The following is a 22,353-nucleotide window of genomic DNA, read 5'->3' as shown; positions in this document are numbered from 1 at the left end:
TTCCAGTTCCAGCCAAATTCAAGCAAATTCGCGCAGCCATTGAAGTGGGACGAAATTCCACAGGCCACAATCAACAGCCTGATCAACTCTATGTGAAGGAAATGTGTGGCGCTGCATGAGGCAAATAGTGGTCTCACCAGATACTGACTGGTTTTCTGATCCACGTCCCTACCTTTAAAAAAAAAGGTATCTGTGGGGTCCTCACGAGTGGCGCAGTGGTCTAAGGCATCGCAGTGTTGCAGTGTCACTACAGCCTGGGGTTCGATGTGTCATTACCGGGCTCGTCGTGCTCTAGCGATTCCTTGTGGTGGGCCGGGCGCCTGCAGGCTGACTCGGTCGTCAGTTGAACGGTGTTTCCTCTGACACATTAGTGCAGCAGGCTTCTGGGCTAAGCGGGCAGGTGTTAAGAAGCGCGGTTTGGCGGGTCACGTTTCAGGGGACACATGACTCGACCTTCGCCTCTCCCGAACCCTTTGGGGAGTTGCAGCGATGAGATGCGTTTGTAATCATGTCAATTGGGGACAAAAAAAAAAAGGGGGGGGGGGATAAAACAAAATGGATACAAACATTTAAAAAGGTATCTGTGACCAGCAGATGCATATCTATATTCCCGGTCATGTGAAATCCATAGATTAGGGCCTAATGAATTTATTTAAATTGACTGATTTCCTTACGTGAACTATGAACTGAAATTTTTGCACGTTGAATTTATATTTTTGTGCAGTGTAATAAAGCATTGCATGCATATCATCGCATTTGCGTAGTGGAATAGAGCAGTAAAGGCCGAGAAATTGCGCCTTGTGTAAACGCATTTCATTCAATTCTACGTCATTTTACATGACTGCAGACTTTGGCAGAATCTTTTTAAGTACCGCAAAAATGATCGAAATGACAGTCTACTTTGACACTGAAATCATTAAAAACGTATTGAATCCATCAATAGCCTAGGTGTGTGGAGACACACATATTGTACAATGAGGAAATGAGTCTTAAAAAAAAGCTTTCCAGTTTCACTGACTTACCCAATGAGAAATAATGCACAGCTCACTAGTCGCAATGGCTGATGCGCTCATGCCAGAAGCCCATCTCTAACCTGTAAACAATGGTTACTTGATCGCCTTTTTGGAAGTTGCTAAAATATTTTGGTATCCTACAGCAGACAGATTCGTCTTCTCTTTTCAGCAGGAGCAATTTGCTATCCAACCTGTGTTTTCCTGCGACTGTATTTTAAATATTGCGAAAGGCCTGTTTTGTCTGCATGCTGTTTACTGGCAGATTTGCAACACATTCCTGGCTGTAGCCTATACCTTGTTATTGGGCTACAATCCACAGCTAGGCCATTACATGTTTTATTTATTGATCCTCTGTGGCTATATTATAGGCCTACTCCTGGTGTAGTAGACTATTCGGAATGATTTCATTTCTTTCTGAACAGACGGCTGGAATTCTATAACTCTGGCACATTCATTTAAATGTATCAAGGCTGCTTCTGCAGCACCTTCCGAAGTCTACGATTTTATAAGGAAATAAGCAAACCAGACCGAACAATTCTGATTTAAATCAAGTGTTAATAAAATGTTATGCTGCTGTGGTGTGGCAGTACTGGTGACCCGCATCACAAGCCGTGCATGTTTGGATACCGGGGGCACGCAATCTCAATACAGGGCAGACTAGGAAAATCACACGCGCGCACACAGAATAAACAAGTGGTACCAGACGCCTCCAGCCTTTGCAGTGGAATGAACAGTGTCTGTCCCTTAGCTCCTCAGGGGTAATGGGAATAGCAGCAGACATTCATAAGCTTCACGTTAACCTTCCAACAGAACTCAATATCACAGAAACGGTCAAATTCAACCATCTGGAGAGAGACAGCTAGCATAGTGTTACTAACAGGAAATGAGATCAGCAGTGGCCAAGCAGTAACACATGTCAGTAGGACACACGTTGTCCCAATACTCCACAGTGGCTTCCTTTCACTGGCTTGAACCAGTCCCGCTAGTGTCAGATCAGGAGACAAGTAGAGGAGGCCACTGTAGTGTATTAAGATTTAGCCATTGCCTCATCAGTTTTGGCTTGAAAGCATTCTAAACATGTGACATGGGAGGTGGTAGGGGTTCCATTCTTAATCTCCAAATATTTTGGTGTGCTACAAGTCCTGTATAACTGGTTTCTAAGCTGCTGATGGACTGACTGGAGCAGACAGATTGACTGAAAGTCTCACTATCATTAGAATCAGTCTGACTACATGATATGAAACGTAACCTTAATGACTAGCTGATATGTATTATGTACTGAATGGAGTTCTCCTTTAGTTTGATTAGGTGTCTGAGACACAGGCAGCATCTCAAATGACACCCTATTCCCTAAATAAGATATCATTTGGGACGCAAACCCAACCCTTACGTAACACCAGCGTAATGCTTCCTGTGTCACCCTTGTCACCCCTGGCTCACAGAGTAGGATGAAGTGGTCCCTAGTAGACACTGATCTTAGGTCAGTTTTGTGTTTTCCATCCTAACGGTAAAGGTTAGCATCGGGAGAGGGTGAGCTGATCTTAGATCTGTGGTTATGGGCAGATGGTGCCCCCTAGCTGGTGTGGAGGACTTTGTGCAGGAGAATGGGAGGAAGAGGAGAAGGATTGAGAGATTCTTCCTCATCCTGGCGAAACACTAGCGATACCGCAAGATCACCGGAACTGAGAGAGAGAGAAAGATGTGTGTTTAGTGCTATGAGTTGAATCCGTGTGGTTATATTCTTGACCAATACAATAACATGTTGTTCAGGCTGATACTCACTGATGATGATAAGTAGCAGAACGACCACCACCAGAGCTATGATGGCCTTCATCTGAAGAAGACAGATACAAGCATTACGCAAGCAATACATGGATACAGACACTGATGCACACACACACACAGTGACTCACCTTCATGTCTCTCCACCACATCCTCCTGTGCAGCTGCTTGGCTCGGCTGCTGAAGGCTGACGCGTTGTCTGATAGGCTCTCTGGAAGGTCATATGACCACAGGACACACACACATGTGAAGGGAGATAAGATGAGAAGAGAGAGGGGATGTGGGGGACAGACAGGGAAGAGGGGGACAGGGAGACACAGAAGGAAACGTGTAAACAACATGTGATAGGAGCTGTCTGTGTGTTGTATTCTCCTTCTCTATGACTTAACGGGGGTTTATACTTGGTCTAACGACATGTCTGTAGACAAATAGAATGCGACAAGTGTTGCTGGTCAAAAGGACATTTAATTGATATTACGATGGAAAGTCTGTAGACTGTTGGTTTCTTTGTTGCACAACTCGGAAGGTTGACATTTACTAAATTCATTTTTAAACAGACGGTTTTATTGGTAATCAGATAGAGAAATTATGCTATTTGGAACACAGGGTGATGTCAGATGACAATAGAATGTTCATGCGGTCACTGCGACAACTGTATACAGATATTTTGACAAACCAGCCTTTATAACTACCAATATTATTACCTAAGAGCAAACCAATCTTTTTAGGGGCTCTGTATAGACCTCCAGACCAGAGCGACTTTTATGAGATCCTTGAAAATGTGTGTACTGCCTACTTTCTAACCTCTAAAGTGATTCTACTGGGTGATGCAAATACTGATGTACTGAAAACGAGCTGCCCCCTGTATAAGGCCTTGTCTAACTTTTGCAAAACTTTGCTTGGCTCAGTTGATAAATGAGCCCACAAGAATCTGTGACACCACAGATAATCACACGATATCCCAAAGTGGTGTAATTGCATATGGAATGAGTGACTATTTCTTAATACACTGCACTAGGAAAATTAACGAAAACTATGACAAAGGCTGGTTGACGAAGAGCAAGATCCATAAAAAAAACAACCCAATGGAAGACTTGAACTGGACCTAGGCACTAGCAACAAGCGAAAAACAAAGTCAAACAGCATTGGACTAAACATCAATGTTACTGTAACCTTTGACAGAGCACAAGTGGCTGATCATTTCAACCTTGTTGACCAACTCTCAGAATGCTCTGGCAACTTTGGAAACCATCATATTGAAATCTATTATTCTTCGAAGGACAGTTTGCATTTTCCCAGGTTTCAACTTCAGATTTGACAAAGATGCTTAACCTCTTCAACCTATGGGGGCGCTATGTCATTATTGGATAAAAAAAACGTGCCCGTTTTAAGCACAATATTTTGTGATGAAAAGATGCTCGACTATGCATATAATTGGCAGCTTTGAAAAGAAACACTGACGTTTTCAAAACTACAAAGATATTATCTGTGAGTGCCCCAGAACTGATGCTACAGGCAAAACCAAGATGAAACCTCAAACAGGAAATGAGCTGAATTTTTGAAGCTTGTTTTACTATCGTCTCCTTATATGGCTGTGAATGTGCCGTGAACGAGTTTATGCTCTCTGCCGTTCGTCCAAGATGTCTGCAGCATTGTGACGTATTTGTAGGCATATCATTGGAAGATTGGCCATAAGAGACTACATTTGCCAGGTGTCCGCCCGGTGTCCTTTGTCTAAATTGGTGCGCAATTGTCAGTGGCACTTATTTTACCATGCGATACAGAGGGAGAAGCACACTTCTAGGAACGATACATCATTGAAGAGATATGTAGAAAAACACCTTGAGGATTGATTCTAAACAACGTTTGCCATGTTTCAGTCGATATTATAGAGTTATTTTGGAAAAAGTTTGGCGTTTTTATAACTGAATTTTCGGGGTTTTTTGGTAGCCAAACATGACTCAGAAAACGGACCGATTTCTCCTGCACAAATAATCTTTCAGGAAAACTGAACATTTGCTATCTGAGAGTCTCCTCATTGAAAACATCCAAAGTTCTTCAAAGGTAAATTATTTATTGAATGTTTTTGCTGGTTTTTGTGAAAATGTTGCCTGGTGATGCTAACGCTAAATGCTAATGCTAAATGCTAACGCTAAATGCTAGTTTTGCTATGGTAGATAAGCATATTTTTGAAAATCTGAGATGACAGTGTTGTTAACAAAAGGCTAAGCATGAGAGCTAGCATATCGATTTAATTTAATTTGCGATTTTCATGAATAGTTAACGTTGCGTTATGTTAATGGACTTGAGGCTGTAGTCATGATCCCGGATCCGGGTTGGCTCGACGCAAGAAGTTAAAGAGCTAACAAACAGAAATACACGGGACTGGATAACATCCCAGCTAGATTCCTGAGCAATGCCGCTGATCGTATCAGACCTTACGTAAAAAAACATCAACGTTTCCATCCAACATGGAAAGGTACCACGAGAGTTGAAACATGCAAAAGTTGTTCCTTTGTACAAAAAAGGAAGCGAAGTTGAACAAGGGAACTACCAACCATTGTCAATCTTGACAGTGTTGTCAAAGGTTTAAGAAAAGGCCCTCCATGAACAGATCATAAAGTACATTATGAAATGTCTTGGTCATCAATGACCTTCAGTCCGGTTGAAGACAATCCTATTCTACCGACATTTGTTTACGATACTTTATCAAGCAAGAAATTGACACGGGCAACTTCTGTGGTGTGGTCATGCTTAAACTACAAAAAGCATTTGGTACTGTGAAGCATGATATTTTGTTGTACAAACTGAAAGCAATTGGTTTTTGCATTATGGGTAAAGTCATACCTAACAGATAGGGTCCAAAGGGTGGATATGGGCGGGACATGGTCTGATTGCTAAGGAGATAAAATATGGTGTCCCTCAGGGGATCATTTTTTATTTTGCTCTTCATTAAAGACCTGGATTCTGCCTGTTCGTGCTCTCTGTTCTTGTATGATTCTGCCTGTTCGTGCTCTCTGTTCTTGTAACATATGTGGTAATCCTACATCAAACACTCTGCATTTAGGCAAGACAGAATTTATCCTGTTTGGTTCCAAACAAAGTGAGAAACTCTTCCAACTTCTGTCAAGTGTAATAGTGTAGTGGTGAAGGAAAAATGCTCTGTTACATACTTGTTATGTGAACTAGACCAACACATGACAGAAACTCAGGAGCCAGTGTTGCCAATATCAGACCGCTATAGGAGCATGGCTGGAAAAAGTTTACTTCCTTAACATTAGTGCTGAGGAATGGAATGGTGTACCAAACCATATAAAATTTATCCCCACCCCACACTAAAGAAATTTAAGATAAACCTTAAGAAATGGTTTATGGGCTAAATTCTTTAACACTGCACAGGCTTAAAGAACTGTTTTCATTTCAATTAATGTTACCTGCTAAAATATTGTATTCCTTTTACGGACTTTTCCCTACTGAAGAGATGTATTTGAGATTTTTTTTCATTTTATAATCTGCAGTATATTTTGTTTTCATGGATTTTCTGGAACACCACAATGGAAATATGTTTTAAAACTTTGTGTCATCCTCAAAGATTTAATGGCATTGTACTGTATCCACGTGTGGTTGTATTGCGTTTTAAAATGGTCAAATAAATCAACTCAAACCTCACTCACTCAGATTCAAAACAAACTTTGGTATGACAGGGGCAACCTAATGTTGCCAAAGCAAAACCCTAAACACAAACTCGTTCCTTCTGCCTCTCCATGTCCTTATATATAAGTTTTATTTAATATCTCTTTCTATTTGGAGTCAGACAGTTGTTTGACATTCTGTGTCTGTGTGTTGGCAGGGACATGAAAGCTGCTAAGCGGAGCGTGCAGAGATCTCCTGTTCTCGTGGCGAACCACTCTCCTCTAATGCAAGAAAGGCATTTCACTGTACTTGTGCACGTGACAATAAAAACTTGATGTCATGTGACGAACAAATCTGGGTTTGACGAATGCCAGGAGCAACCTACCAGCCCCAATAGTGCAAACTGTAAAGTTTGGTGGAGGAGGAATAATGGTCTGGGGCTGTTTTTCATGGTTTGGTTAGGCCCCTTAGTTAAAATGAAGGGAAATCTTAATGCAGCAAACAGTGAAATTATAGATGATTCTGTGCTTCCAACTTGGTGGCAACAGTTTGGGGAAGGCCCTTTCCTATTTCAGCATGACAATTCCCCCATGCACAAAGCAAGGTCCATACAGAAATATTTTTTTTCGAGATCGGTGTGGATGAACCTGACTGGCCTGCACAGAGCCCTGACCTCAACCCCAACAAAAACCTTTGGGATGAATTCGAAAGCCGACTGCGAGTCAAGCCTAATCAACCAACATTAATGCCCGACCTCAGTAATGCTCGTGGCTGAATGGAAGAAAGTCCCTGGAGCAATGTTCCAACATCTAGTGGAAAGACTGTTATAATAATCAAATGAAATTGTATGTCACATGCGCCGAATACAACCGTGAAAAGATTACTTACAAGCCCTTAACCAACAATGCAGTTAAGAAAAATAACAGTTAAGAAAATATTTAGTAAATAAACTAAAGTAAGAAAAATGAACAATAACGTGGCTATATACAGGGGGGTACCAGTTCCGAGTCAATGTGCGGGGGGTACAGGTTAGGTCTTGGACCTCCTCCCTATAGGTCATCTCATTGTTGTCAGTGATCACTGTTGTGCCGTTGGCAAACTTAATGATTGTGTTTGAGTCGTGCTTGGCCACACAGTTGGAGGTGAACAGGGAGTATAGGAGGGGACAAAGCACGCACCCTTGAGGGGCCCCCGTGTTGAGGATCAGCGTGGCAGATGTGTTGTTGCCTACCCTTACCACCTGGGGTCAGGAATTCCAGGATCCAGTTGCAGAGGGAGGTGTTTAGTCCCAGGATCCTTAGCTTAGTGACAAGCTTTGAGGGCACTATGGGGTTGAACGCTGAGCTGTAGTCAATGAACAGCATCCTCACATAGGTGTTCCTTTTGTCCAGGTGGGGAAGGGCAGTGTGGAGTGCAATAGAGATTGCATCATCTGTGGATCTGTTGGGATGGTATGGGTAGATCTGTTGAAATGGAGTGGGTATAGGGTTTCTGGGATGATGGTGTTGATATGAGCCATGACCAGCCTTTCAAAGCATCATGGCTACAGACGTGAGTTCTACGGGTAGTCATTTAGGCAGGTTACCTTGGCATTCTTGGGCACAAGTTTCTCTGCTTGAAACATGTAGGCATTACAGACTGATGGAGAGGTTGAAGATGTCAGTGAAGACACTTGCCAGTTTGTCAATGCATGCTCTGAATACACTTCCTGGTAATCTGTCTGGCCCTGTGGCCTTGTGACCTGTTTAACCCTTGTGTTGTCTTAAGGGTCAAAAATGATATGTTTAACAGAGGAGAAAACACCCTAAATGATATTTTTTCAACTTGAAATGTTATGAGTTTTCCTAGTGACTCCACCGTGAGAAAAAGTGAAACATCCATGAAAGCTGTACACCACCAGGGTACAAAGTTTGTCTTAAGAGTCATTTTTGACCCGGCAGTTATAAAATCATTAAAACAAACAAACCACACACAGATTATATGTACTACTGATTGAAGAGACAAAATAAACATTTCTTGAAAGCATTGTTTACTAATGGGCAATGCAGTCAGAGGCTATAAAGGTGCTGCACGATAGTTCTCTCTTTGCTGAAGCCATGAGTGCATGTTTCAGTGCTCAATAGGTCTGACTTTTTCAGATGTCCAGGAGGAACAAGAGCACAATGATTTGGAAGAGGAAGAGGTATCTGAAGAAGAAGACGGGGAAGAATACAACTCAGAGCAGGATGCATCATCTTTTTTAAATCTTTTTTTTACCCCTTTTTCGTGGTGTCCAATTGTTGTAGTAGCTACTATCTTGTCTCATCGCTACAACTCCCGTACGGGCTCGGGGGAGACGAAGGTTAAAAATCACCATATGACAACCAGGCCAGGATAGCAGCACAACATGTTATAAGGATGACCCCAGGGCCCACAAGACATGCAGTTGCCCATGCCCAGGACATCACCTCAACATTCTACATGTTCATCACACCAGCCATCAAAACAATAATTCTGGAGATGACAGATTTGGAGAGTTTCTGTAAATATGGAAACAACTAGAAAAGGATGGATGAGATTGACCTGCGTGCCTACATAGGGCTGCTAATCTTAGCGGGTGTATATAGGTCCCGAGACGAGGCTACATGTAGTCACTAGATGCAGAGAGGGGAAGGGTGATTTTCCTTGCCACGATCCCACAGAGTCTTTCACACTTTCTCAAGAATGCTACGATTTGATAGCCTTGAGTCAAGACCTGCAAGACGTGTGAGACAAACTGGCGGCCATAAGAGAGGTCTGGGAGACGTCTGCCGTACCTCTACAACCCTGGGCCTGAAGTAACAGTAGATGAGCAACTGGCTCCATTCAGGGGTACATTTTTATTTTCATATCTGTAATGCAAGTGATTTTCACAGTTCATTTTATTATGTATTGCTGTAAGATCATTGATTTATGGGACTGTTTTCTGTGATACTAATTACTGATAGTAATCTCTTTTGTCAAAAGGTCACTGTCCTTTCCAGAAGTATATGCCCAGCAAGCCAGCAAAGTATGGCATCAAGATATGGGTGGCCTGTGATGCACAATCCAGCTACGCTTGGAAGATGCAAGTCTACACCGGGAAGCCGACCAGTGGAGGCCCAGAGAAGAACCAGGGGATGCGGGTTGTGCTTGATGTGACAGAGGGATTGGGGGGGGGGGGTTCACAATGTCACATGTGACAATTTCTTTACCTCTTATGAACTCAGCCAGCAGCTCCTGAAGAGGAAGATCACCATGGTTGGCACAGTTAGAAAGAACAAGACAACCTGGACAAGGTGATTGGAACTTACAGCTGCAGGAGGATGAAAGCCCGCTGGCCCTGGTCATCTTCCATAATGTCATTGATGTGTCCTCAAACAATGCCTTCGTGACATGGAACAAGATCAACCCTACCTGGATGCCTGATAAGCAGAACAAGAGGGTGTTCCTAGAGCAGCTGGGAAAGGCACTTGTAACCCCACACATTCAAAGAATAGAGCGCCTCCCCAGCAGAGCAGCCTCTGCAGCGCTTGAGAAAGCTGTTCAAGGGGCTGAATCTGGTCTTAATCCACCTGAGGCTGCAGCTGCGGAAGGCAAGAGGAGGAGATGCCAATTCTGCACCCCAAAGGACTGTAAAACAAATACTATGTGCTGCACATGTAAGAGATACATCTGCAAAGTCCATGCACACACACTTGCATACTGTCCTACATGTGCTAATTAGAGTTGATTGATTTATGTTCTTCAAGCTTTTGTTTTGTATCTATTATCTTATTCTTATTTATTGTTTATACAAGTTGTGGGTGGGGGAAATGGTTCAAAGAAAATGGGAGAAGACTAGTATTTTGTAGTTGAATTCCTCATTGTACAGTATATAAGAATATATCACTATGCTGCCAAAAAAGTACAAGACTTACTGTTTCCTTTCAATAAAATGCATTCTAAACTACGTTCTGCACATTTCTGCTACTTTTAGGCTATACAAGTGCTATCTCTAGAAACAGTTTTTTTACACCAATGCAGTGCCCTTAGCAATAATAACAATAAACCTCTACTTTAATAAAACAATTATGACAGGCGTGTTGTAATAAAAACGAGTGGTGTCCACTGATTAAATGCAGTCTTCCTGCATTGTGAAGAGGGAAAACCCAGATATTCAAAGTTCGTGATGAATGACAGGTTGTTTCTTCATGTAAAATAGTTTTGGGGTTTAAAATTAAATTAAGCAGCTTTATTTTAGGGGTTTGGTGAAGGCAGGTCATTTTTTTACCCTTAGCACAAGGGGAGTATACAGAATGTTAAGACTACACAAGGGTTTAGGTCTTACTTACATCGGCTATGGAGAGCTGGATCACACAGTTGTCCGGAAACAACTGGTACTCTTATGTATGCTTAAATGTTGCTTGCCTCGAAGTGCGCATAGAAGTAATTTTGATTGTCTGGGAGGCTCCGGTCACTGGGCAGCTCATGGCTGGGCTTCCCTTTGTAGTCCGTGATAGTTTGCAAACCCAGTCACATCTGATATGAGCGTCAGAAGCGGTGTAGTAGGATTCAATCTTAGTCCTGTATTGAAGCTTTGCCTGTTTGATGGTTCGTCGAAGGGCATAGCACGATTTCTTATAAGCGTCCGGGTGTCCCGCCCCTTGAAATTGTCAGCTCTACCGTTTAGCTCATTGTGGATTGTTGCCTGTAATCCATGGCTTCTGGTATGTACGCAAGGTCACTGTGGGGACGCGTCATCAGTGCACTTATTGATGAAGCTGGTGAATGATGTGGTATACTCATCAATGCCATCGGATGAACCCGGAACATATTCCAGTCTGTGCTAGCAAAACAATCCTGTAGTTTAGAATCTGTGTCATCTGACCACTACCGCTTTAGTTTTTGCTTGTAAGCCGGAATCAGAAAGATAGAATTATGGTCAGATTTGCCAAATGGAGGGCGAGGGAGAGCTTTGTACGCATCTCTGCGTTTGGAGTAGTGGTGGTCTAGAGTTTTTTTTCTCCTCTTGTTGCATGTGACAGGCCAGTAGAAATGAGGTAAAACAGATTGAAGTTTTCCTGCTCAGTATTGTTCCGTTCCTCCAAATGTCAAAATTTCAAAGTTGCTCAAAATGTCAATTTTTTTTGTTGTATTTTTGACACCCCAGGTTGACTCCTCCTACTCAGTTCTCCAAACGTCAAATTTAGAAGGTTAAGGATTAAGGTTTGGGATATGATTAAACCCCCCCAAAAAAAGACTAGTGTCCATCACTGGGATCGAACGCACAACCTTCTGATCCAGAGTCTTTAACACTAACAAAACCCAAGCTTACTTGACGCTAATAGCGCTCACTGTTGCTCCTAGTGGCCGGTTTTGAAGATATTTCCCAACGTCCTGGAAATGAGCGATCTGCCTCCTTAATGCCCCAGATGAAAAACAGCTCTAATAATAATCACTATTACTACAGTACAGACTAGACTCCATTTACTTGCTTTATAGTTGCCACACCTGCCCATCTAAACCCTGCATCTGGTGTGTGTTCTGCATGCCATTGCCACATTTGGCTCCGATCCATGATAACCAGAGAAGAGCAGTCAGGAGTGAGAGTTAGCCTCGTCTTATTCCCATTCCGGAGTGACTGAGTAGAATTCCCAGCGGGATATGAGCGCCTGTAGAGGGTGACTAATGGACCAGTCAGAATTCCAGGTCATGGAATCTCAGGAATGGTTTCTTCCTTGTACAAACTTCCGGCTGGGCACACTGAGGAATTTCCTTTCCTATCGGTTTATGTAAGACAGGAGTCTAGAGTGTTTTTATAATAGTCTCTAGAGATGGCGGTGTGTCAGAGTAAGTAAGTAGCCTGTCCCGTTTCTGTAGCGTGAGGATATTTGATGTGTAAGTACACCGCCAGGACGCAAGTCTATCGCAGGGCTTTAACACCAATCTATCTCCTAATGCTGAATGCCAAGCAGAGATGCATTGGGTCCCATTTTTACTCCCATTTGTTTTATTTAACTAGGTAAGTCAGTTAAGAACAAATTCTTGTTTACAATGACGTCCTAGGAACAGCCCAACCTTCCAATCTCAGGGTCGGACACTAACCACCAGGCCACTTAGTTCTGCAGATATTAATATATAGATCTGAAAATGACTTGAGTCTCACCCGACTTGTCCTGCAGGTCCTCCAGTCGCTCTCCCCTGTCGATCACCTTGGAGATGTTCTCCTGCATCACATCGATGACCTCATCAACCTGCGACTGAACTCTGAGGGAGTGGAGAGAAGAAAAAAAACAAGTGAATGTCAACACACAAACAGAATGTGAACTCTGTTGAAGGTGGGGCAGTTCTTTGGCTGGTACTGCTGTTCTTCCTGATACATTCACAAGCCCACACACACAGCTATTTTCAACTTAGTGCACACACACACACACACACACACACCCTATTCTCTGGACTGATACATGGTATCCAGCAGAGCAGGCAAGGACTAGTCTGATTTTTAGTTTGTCCTGAGTGTCCTGCCCAGGTAATCTCTCAATCACACCTGGCTGTAGTCCTAGCGTCCACACCTGGCTGCCAACACCTGACTTTCTCCCACACACACACCTGGACTGGACCACACCCCTCACCTGGGCTCAACTGAGCCTGGCATGGCATGTCCTGACACAAACCTCACACAGACAGGAGGAGAAAGGGAGTGGGGGAGAGAGGGAGTGGGGGAGAGAGGGAGTGGGGGAGAGAGTCGTATTCTTCTGCAGTCACGTATACAGTCACGTATTCTTCTCTGCCAGCGATTGGAAACAAGTGGCTCTGAAAACTTGTCTGTGCTAATAAAAACCTTTCTCTGCTCTCTTTTGGAAAAAAGTGAAAATCAAAAACCAGGTGGATGATTATTCATGATCCTTACATCACATATTAGACTGTTACATAATACTAATACTTTTTCTGAACTCGGCTGGGGTGTATGGGGAGCACGCACGCACACACACACACACACACTCCATATTACAAGATAATTGGATGTACAATGTGTTATATGATATCATTGGGTAGAGTAACACTTTTCCTCTCGAGGAAATGTACTGTGTTCAAATAAACTCAGCAAAAACAATTGTCCTCTCACGGTCAACTGTGTTTATTTTCAGCAAACTTAACATCTGTAAATATTTGGAAATGGAATTGTGTGTCCCTGAACAAAGGGGGGTCAAAAGTAAATGTCTGTTGTGGCCACCAGCTGCATTAAGTACTGCAGTGCATCTCCTCCTCATGGACTGCAACAGATTTGCCAGTTCTTACTGTGAGATGTTTCCCCACTCTTCCACCAAGGCACCTGCAAGTTACAGGACATTTCTGGGGAGGAATGGCCCCAGCCCTCACCCTCCGATCCAACAGGACCCAGACGTGCTCAATTGGATTGAGATCCGGGTTCTTCACTGGCCATGGCAGAACACTGACATTCCCGTCTTGCAAGAAATCACACAGAATGAGCAGGTGGAATTGTTATGCTGGAGGGTCATGTCAGGATGAGCTTACAGGAAGGGTACCACATGAGGGAGGAGGATGTCTTCCCTGTAATGCACAGCGTTGAGATTGCCTGCAATGACAACAAGCTCAGTACGATGATGTTGTGACACACCGCCCCAGACCATGACGGACCCTCCACCTCCAAATTGACCCCGCTTCAGAGTACCGGCCTCTGTGTAATGCCTGTGGGATTTGATAAACCAGAATCCGACCATCACCCCTGGTGAGACAAAACCGCGACTCGTCAGCGAAGAGCACTTTTTTCCAGTCCTGTCTGGTCCAGCGACGGTGGGTTTGTGCCCATAGGCGACATTGTTGGCCTACAAGCCCTCAGTCCAGCCTCTCTCAGCCTATTGCAGACAATCTGAGCCCTGATGGAGGGATTGTGCGTTCCTGGTGTAACGCGAGCAGATATTGTTGCCATCATGTACCTGTCCCGCAGGTGTGATATTCGGATGTACCGATCCTGTGCAGGTGTTGTTACACATGGCCTGTCACTGCAAAGACGATCAGCTGTCCGTCCGGTCTCCCTGTAGCACTGTCTTAAGTGTCTCACAGTACAGACATTGCAATTTATTGCCCTGGCCACATCTGCAGTCCTCATGCCTCCTTGCAGCATGCCTAAGGCACGTTCACACAGATGAGCAAGGACCCTGGGCATCTTTCATTTGGTGTTTTTCAGAATCAGTAGAAAGGCCTCTTTAGTGTCCTACGTTTTCATAACTGTGACCTTAATTGCCTACCGTCTGTAAGCTGTTAGTGTCTTAATGACCGAAAACTCTAAAGTTTTCAAAACTGTTCAAATAGTGTCTGTGTATAACATAACTGATTTATGTTTGATTTTTGTAGTTTTCTATTCAATGCCATTACAGTATCCATTGACTTAGGACTCAAATTTCAGTTCCTATGCCTTCCACTAGATGTTAAACAGTCTTTAGAAATTGTTTCAGGCTTGTATTCTGAAAAATGAGGGAGTAAGAGCAGTCTGAATGAGTGGACCCTGCCGTGTCACAGAGCTTTTTCATGAGCGCGAGAGTGCCTTTCTTGTTTACCTTTTTATATTGACGACGTTATTGTCAGGTTGAAATATTATTGATTATTTAGGCTAAAAACAACCTGAGGATTGATTATTAACATCGGTTGAAATGTTTCTACGAACTTTATGGATACTATTTGGATTTTTTGTCTGCCTGTTGTGACTGCGTTTGAGCCTGTGGATTACTGAAGAAAACATGAACAAAACTGAGGTTTTTGGATATAAAGAGACTATTGAACAAAAGGAACATTTATTGAATAAATGAATGTCTTCTGAGTGCAACCATATGAAGATCATCAAAGGTAAGTGATTAATTATCTCCATTTCTGACTTGTGTAACTCTTCTACTTGGCTGGTTACTGTTTGTAATGATTTGTCTGCTGGGCTACTTTCTCAAATAATCGCAAGGTATGCGTCGCCATAAAGCATTTTTGAAATCTGACACCATGGTTGGATTCACAAGAGGTTCATCTTTAAAACTATGTAAAATAGTTGTATCTTTTCTAAATTATTATGAGTATTTCTGTATTTGAATTTGGCGCTCTGCAATCTCACTAGATGTTAGCCAGGTAAATACTTATTTTCCACCATAATTTGCAAATAAATTCATTAAAAAATCCTACAGTGTGATTTTCTGGATTATTATTTTTTTCATTTTGTCTGTCATAGTTGAAGTGTACCTATGATGAAAATTACAGGCCTCTCGTCTTTTTAAGTGGGAGAACTTGCACAATTGGTGGCTGACTAAATACTTTTTTGCCCCACTGTATACAGTACCAGTCAAATGTTGACACACCTATTCATTCCAGGGTTTTTATTTTTACTATTTTCTACATGTACTGTAGACTAATAGTGAAGACATCAAAAATATGAAATAACACATTATTTAGAATTCAAGGCATGCTTAACCAGCATGGCTACCATAGCATTCTGCAGCGACACACCATCCCATCTGGTTTGTGCTTAGTGGGACTATAATTTATTTTTCAACAGGACAAGACTCAAAAAACACACCTCCAGGCTGTGTAAGGGCTATTTGACAAAGAAGGAGAGCAATGGTGCTGCATCAGATGACTTGGCATATACAATCACCCGATCTCAACCAAACAGATGGAAAAACAGCCAACAAGTGCTCAGCATATGTGGGAACTGCTTCAAGACGGTTGGAAAAGCATTCCTCATGAAGAGGGCTGAGAGAATGCCAAGAGTGTGCAAAGCTGTCATCAAAACAAAGGGTGGCTACTTTGAAGAATCTCAAATATAAAATATATGTAGATTTGTTTAACACTTTTTTGGTTAATACATGATTCCATGTGTGTTATTTCATAGTTTTGATGTCTTCACTATTATTCTTCAATGAGTAGATGTGTCCAAACTTTTGACTGGTACTGTGAAATGCAAAGATAGGTGAACAGGGAGTGGGTCCAGGGAGTGGGTCCAAGTCAAGTAGAGTGTGAATGAAAAGAATAAGAAAAACAGAGAGGTGAATTAGTCTATTGATAATATAATTCATTGTTGTGATCATAAGTAGGCCTATTTGTATAATGTATTTTTTTTCTTCAATTTAATAAAATGTAAAGTGCTCACTGCAGTCTTGCCTGAGCTGTGCGTACCTTTGCCCATTTAATAACGAGGAGGACCACAATGGAAATAATTAGGTTGATTGTGATTTTTATCCTTGACCATTTTAATCTGTGTAGTGTTCTATTCATAAGGAAAACTCAATGCATTTTAAATTTGCCAAACTAACAAACTAATTAGGCTAATTCCTTCATTCAGGTGGAGACGAAACATTGATTTGGAATGAGTGCTACCAACTTCAAGCTGAAAGCCGTGTGAGCACTGCAGCCGGTGCATTGATCACAGCCGCATGGAGAAACATAACGAGTTCTGTGCCAAGCCGTCTTCCAAGTGCTCCAGAAGAAGGGTCTTTGACTATACCAAGCACCGGCTCAAGGGCACCAACCTGACCGGATACATGAAATAATCTGCGATGCACCAAGAGACCAAGGGACCTCTGTCTGTCTGGAAATTACCGCTCAAACAGACAGGCAGGCAGACAGAGATAGACATGACAGCGGAAGGGCTGTGATTGGAGAACAGACATACAGTCGATGTGCTGTGGGCATCGGTGGTGACTACTAGACCAACTGCTAGACCACCTGCTGCCCAAAAGACAAGGTCCACCTTGGAATCAGAGGGTTCCAGTAAGAGGCAGTACTACTAGGAGGTATTGTATCCAGAACCATCAAAATCAACTGTGTTCAGCAGTTCCACAGAAACACATGTAGTTATTTTCAATCAGATTTGTTAATGGTGCAGGAAATTCAATAAAAAAAAAGGCCCCCTCCCCAAAGATACACACACACAAACTTACTGTCTAATTTTGTCATTTCCAGCTCCAAATCTGGGTCCAGTTGGTCCCCTCCTGAAAGACAAGCATACAGAAAATCTGTTGGCTCCAGATACACAGCCTTACAGCCCAAAATGGGCTCTATTCGAAAGCAGAAATAGGCAGAAATAAGTTGTAATTTCAGACACAAACAATGTATGTGGGATCATTACTCACAGGAAGAAGTCCTCCTCTTCATCAGAGTCTTCCTCCAACAGGTTCCTCTGTGAGGGGGCAGAGGTCAAGGGTCAGACATCTCTCCCATTAGGCCCCTCTCCCAGACCACTCCCAAACAGTCCTAGCAAAATTCTTGTTTGAGAAATTGCATTTCGCTAAGAAGCTATTTTAGTTTCTTTTTTATCATTTTCATTGAAAATTGTTACCCAGAAATGATTTGATATCGAGATAAAAACAGCTGCATTGGACCTTTAATGATATAAATATATTTCTTGCTGCATATAAAGATATCACCCGATTACTGGGGGAATGTAATCCATATGATAAAGGCTTCAAACAGTTTTTATCTGAGGAGTGGTTCAAAAGCCCTTTCTGCCTCTCCACTACCATGTTCAACCCTCGCCGTCTGTCTGCGTGTCACTGCTCTGCTCTGCCCAATCCTGGATGTGGTCCCGGGAGCCAGGAGAGGACTGGGAGCTATTATCAGAGAAGACGGTATGGCGAGGGGTGTGTGTGTCTGTTTCTCTTTGATCTTAGCTGAAATGAATAACAATGCTGAGAATGGGTCCTCTCTGAATGGGTTGCCGTTTCCCTGCAATGTCCCTCTTGCAAAATCTCTCTCCCCTTGTTTTTAATTCCGAGCTTAAATGAGTTTGCACTGGGGAAACAAATGTTTTTGTAAATAGAATAGAAACCATTGAACCTGACTCCCTCCACCAGTGTCTCACCCTCTCGCTGCGTATGGATCCAGTGACCTCTTCATCGTTGAGGTGTCGTTTAAACTTGGGAGGCATGTTGGCGTTGTCAGGCTGCTCCTCCCGCTCTGGTTCCCTCTGTAGGACAGGAGGAGCAACACACCCGTTAGAGACCTCACACACACACACACAATACTGTCTGTTACAGCAGCAACCCTGGTCCTACTGGGGGGGGGCAGCAATAACACATCCAATAATCAACCATGATAAGTAGAATCAGGTGTGCTGGGCTGGAAACGAAAGCCTGCAAACTGTTAGCGAGTCCTCCAGGTGACCACTGCTGCTACAGTCATCATACCATCGCCAGACAAATACCAAACATACACAGCACTCACTCAACACCAGCTTACTGTCCAGATGGTTATCACATCACAGATATAGTGTGGCATAGCTGGCCTGCCTGCTTGAGTCTTTTCACACTTCTGAGTCCAACACAACCTCTAATGTTCAGAATAATGAGTCTGGTTCCTCTCAATGTTCCGAGTCTTTACGCCACTGCTAAATCTATAAACGGAGTATGCCAAACATTAGGAATGCTGGCCAATGTTGACTCCAATGCTTCCCACAGATGTGTCAAGTTGGCTGGATGTCATTTGGGTGGTGGACCATACTTTATACACACACACACACAACTGTTGATCGTGAATGTTCTTGACACAAACCAGTGCGCCTGGCACCTACTACCATACCCAGTTCAAAGGCACTTACACGTTTTGTCTTGCCCAGTCACCCTCTGAACGGCACTCACAGACAATCCATCGCAATTGTCCCGAGGCTTAAAAATCCTTCTTTAAAACGGTCTCCTCCCTTTCACCGACACTGATTGAAGTGGATTTAACAAGTAATATCAATAAGAGTTTATAGCTTTCACCTGGATTCACCTGGTCAGTCTATGTCATGGACAGAGCAGCTGTTCTTAATGTTTTGTGTTTCTTAATGTTTTGTGTTTCTGGAAAACACTGGTCATGTTACATCAAACAAATATTTCAGTTTAACAGCAGACAGAGCAGTCAAAAAAGGAGTGGGGTTTGTGTGTGTGAGGCCTGCAGTCCTCACTATGTAAAGGGAGAGCAGAGAAGAACACTTCACCTAAATCTTCAAAACATATAGAACTCATTTAGAGTTTTTAAATAAGCATATTCAGTAAACCATTTCCCCTAACCCCTAGGCCTAGAGGGATTATTTCAGGCTTGCCAGGATGTGATGTAGGAGAGTTCGGCCTACTTATGAGTGGGTGCTGCTGTTGGACAGATTTTTAAACACTAAAATGTTCCATTTCAGCAGAGTGGCCTTAGCTGTTTTTCAGAGGTGCTCCTCTCTCCTGCCTGTTCCCTGTTAAGGGATGGTACGTGGGAGCAGTTTTATTGGGGAGCAGGGTTTGATTTAAAACTTCTTGCTGGCTATGCTGTGGAACCAAGCTCACTCAGGGGAGGTCTCCTGTGTCTGTTCTCTGCTGCCTGTACCTCTTCATTGAGTGTCTGACTCTCCTCCTTCCGTCTCCTCCCTGGTTCCTCCTCTCCGCTCTCCTCCCTAGGCCCGGTCTCTTTCTCTGAACCTTGGAGTAGAAAACATGTTGTTCCTCCAGCTAGCCTCAACCATTCCTGTTCCCAGATCAGTTGAATACATGGGTGTGCATCAAACCCAGCCACAGGTCCATAAAACTCAACCCCTGCTTCTCAGTGGAACAAAGGAGTTGTACAACCAAACATCAAATTGTTCCACTGAAACTGAAGTCAAATGCATTTAGGTGAGGAGAGACAGCGCAAGGAAGAGTAAATACCTCCTTTACCCACTCCAAACCCATTGCCTTTTCATACTTTTATGCTGCACATGAATTGGGGACAAAGATTTGTTGAATTGAACTATGTCTAAACACATCCCACCTCTCCTGTCTTCACAGCTTCCAGCCCAAGCCCTTCTCTCCTGCCCCAGCCCCTCCACCCAAGTTCCTCCAGTCCCTCTGGTACCATTGAATCAGGCTCAGACTCTGAAACTGTTGCTTTTCTCAGCGTCTCCTTCTGGCAGTGCAGTTGGAAAAGGGCCGTTCCGTGGCCAGGAGCGAAGTGGAACTTTCTGGTAAACAGAGAAGGAGATAGTGGCAGGGGACAGGGCTCTATCTCACGCAACTACAGAGAAAAGAGAGAGAGAGAGAGATGCACAGAAAGAAGAGAAAAGCCAAATCTAGCAGAGCTGAGTTGCACATATGTACGTACGTACGCAGCTTTGAAATATGCACTTTAAAGGCACAATCTGTAACGTCAAGTTGTGGTGAGAAGTTTTGGTCATCCCAAAATCCATGAAGAAAAGAAGGATGGATGGGAAGAGAGAGATGGAGAGGGGACTTTGTCCCAATGCCACATGGGACTGTGAAACTACAGATTGTGCATTTAAATATCAAGTGAGGAAAAAGCAGTTATCAGCTGAGAAGGTGTAGTCTATTCCTAGTATCTAAATGGCAGAAGGTCATCAGCTATAAGGGGAATGATGAAATGACAGAGAGCCTCATATCTGGTAAGAAAGCAAACAACCAGTTTAGGCAGCCATAATCAAAGGTTTATCTGAAGGAAGTAAAACTGATATTTCTGTTTGGCTGAGAGCATAGTTCACACTTCACATAGCCTGGTGTATGATACAGGAGTTGGTTAAAACAGGTACAGACTAGCAATAATATATGCAAGACCTCGCCGACGTTCCTATGTCAGCTGTACCTTGGACAACTAACTCGGGTACATTTGTATTGACGAAATCCTTACAACGTTCTAGCTTGTAAGGAAACTTTCCACGTTTAAGTGCTTTCGTTCAGTCTGTATACCAGAAAGCTGGTATGACAGCGACTCATTAGGCAATGCAAGGCCCTGCCCGGGGCATAGCTGAGCTGCAGTTTACCATGGTAGTTGATGATTACAGGACTCAATGGATTAGCTAGCACTCTACATAAAATCCAGTTGACACACAGATACATCTCCTCTGATCTAAAGACATAACCAGTAACATTAATCATTTGACACCAATTAATCCTTTGACATCAACAACACTGATTGTGTAACAGTAGCCAGCTATGGTTCGTTAGATACAGTAGCTATCCTCAGCTATTCGTCATCAAGAATAGAGTGAGCTTGCAGTCGAGCCACACAGCCAGCTAAATCTGAAATATCGAGAAAGCCAGACAGTCATTTTCTTCTGTGAATGGAAAATGTACGTCAGCTAGCAGAGCCGGTTTAGCTAGCCAGTTGGTTAATAATTGGCTAGCTAACACAAATCAGGACTAGCTATATGAATTCAACAAATACAATGTCATTATTTTAGTTACGAGTATAGTCTAGACTGTGGCTAAAATGTATATGCAGACAGGCCGCTGGCCACTACGTACATTTCATAGCCACAGAGAAAACACACAGCTGTAATGTTAGCTAGCCAGCAAGCTAATGCTAACGTTACCTGCTGTTTTCGTTGAATCCACTCTCGCTCTTGACACAGACGACCAAACAAGCTGTGTTATAAATATAGGATCACAGCGTTCTGTTCAGCTTTCTAAAATAAATCAATGCATTTTCTTCCAGCTGAGGATGGTCGCTACAGAGATGCTCTCCCAATCCTCCCTGCTTTCTCTGATCAGCTGGAGAATACCCTTAGCGCCTGCCCAGTCTCTCTCCCTGATTTGTGGCAGCGTCAATCTGAAGATTGGCACAATCAAGTACATACAATTGGTGGAAGACTGAAATGCTGAAAATGAAAATAGAGAGAAATGGCTATGATTGGGAACCTTCATAGGTGTAAGTGCTGTGGGGGTGACCATGGCTCAGACATGCCTACTGGTATTTCATTTTTATGCCATGCCTTAGATGAGCTCTTCAGTTCTAGTCCAGACCTACTACACTACCGTAACAGCCCGGAAATAGTATGTTCTGGTGTTTGTAAACATGGGAAAGAATCAATGAAAGAATGAAGAGAATTTGTAGAATGGCACACCAGAGGCCCTGATGAGAGCAACAGATGACCCCGCGCCCGAGAGTGGCTCCAGAGCTGGAGCAAGGCATGATGAAGGAATGGAGATGGGTA

At 43.1% G+C, this 22,353-nt stretch overlaps 1 protein-coding gene across 4 annotated transcripts; it reads right to left on the bottom strand.

The window, feature by feature from the left end:
* Positions 1-2,566: 2,566 nt before the first annotated feature.
* vamp4 (vesicle-associated membrane protein 4) lies at positions 2,567-21,984 on the bottom strand. Of its 4 annotated transcripts, none has more exons than XM_046352908.1 (9): positions 21,733-21,984; positions 20,178-20,420; positions 18,268-18,372; positions 17,540-17,586; positions 17,348-17,398; positions 12,574-12,674; positions 2,927-3,006; positions 2,796-2,847; positions 2,567-2,695 (listed from the first exon to the last, which is right to left on the bottom strand). In XM_046352908.1, exons 2-9 carry the CDS (start codon positions 20,262-20,264, stop codon positions 2,670-2,672), a joined length of 549 nt encoding a protein of 182 aa, XP_046208864.1. In that variant the 5' UTR covers positions 20,265-20,420; positions 21,733-21,984; the 3' UTR covers positions 2,567-2,669. The 4 variants fall into 4 exon arrangements, with proteins under 4 accessions (XP_046208864.1, XP_046208865.1, XP_046208866.1 ...); XM_046352909.1 differs by having other exon boundaries at positions 20,178-20,367; XM_046352910.1 differs by lacking the exon at positions 20,178-20,420 and having other exon boundaries at positions 21,733-21,983.
* Positions 21,985-22,353: the final 369 nt, after the last annotated feature.

The sequence above is a fragment of the Oncorhynchus gorbuscha genome, linkage group LG06, assembly GCF_021184085.1.
Source record: "Oncorhynchus gorbuscha isolate QuinsamMale2020 ecotype Even-year linkage group LG06, OgorEven_v1.0, whole genome shotgun sequence".
Classification (NCBI taxonomy): Eukaryota; Metazoa; Chordata; class Actinopteri; order Salmoniformes; family Salmonidae; genus Oncorhynchus; species Oncorhynchus gorbuscha.
This window is presented reverse-complemented; position numbering and strand designations above follow the sequence as displayed.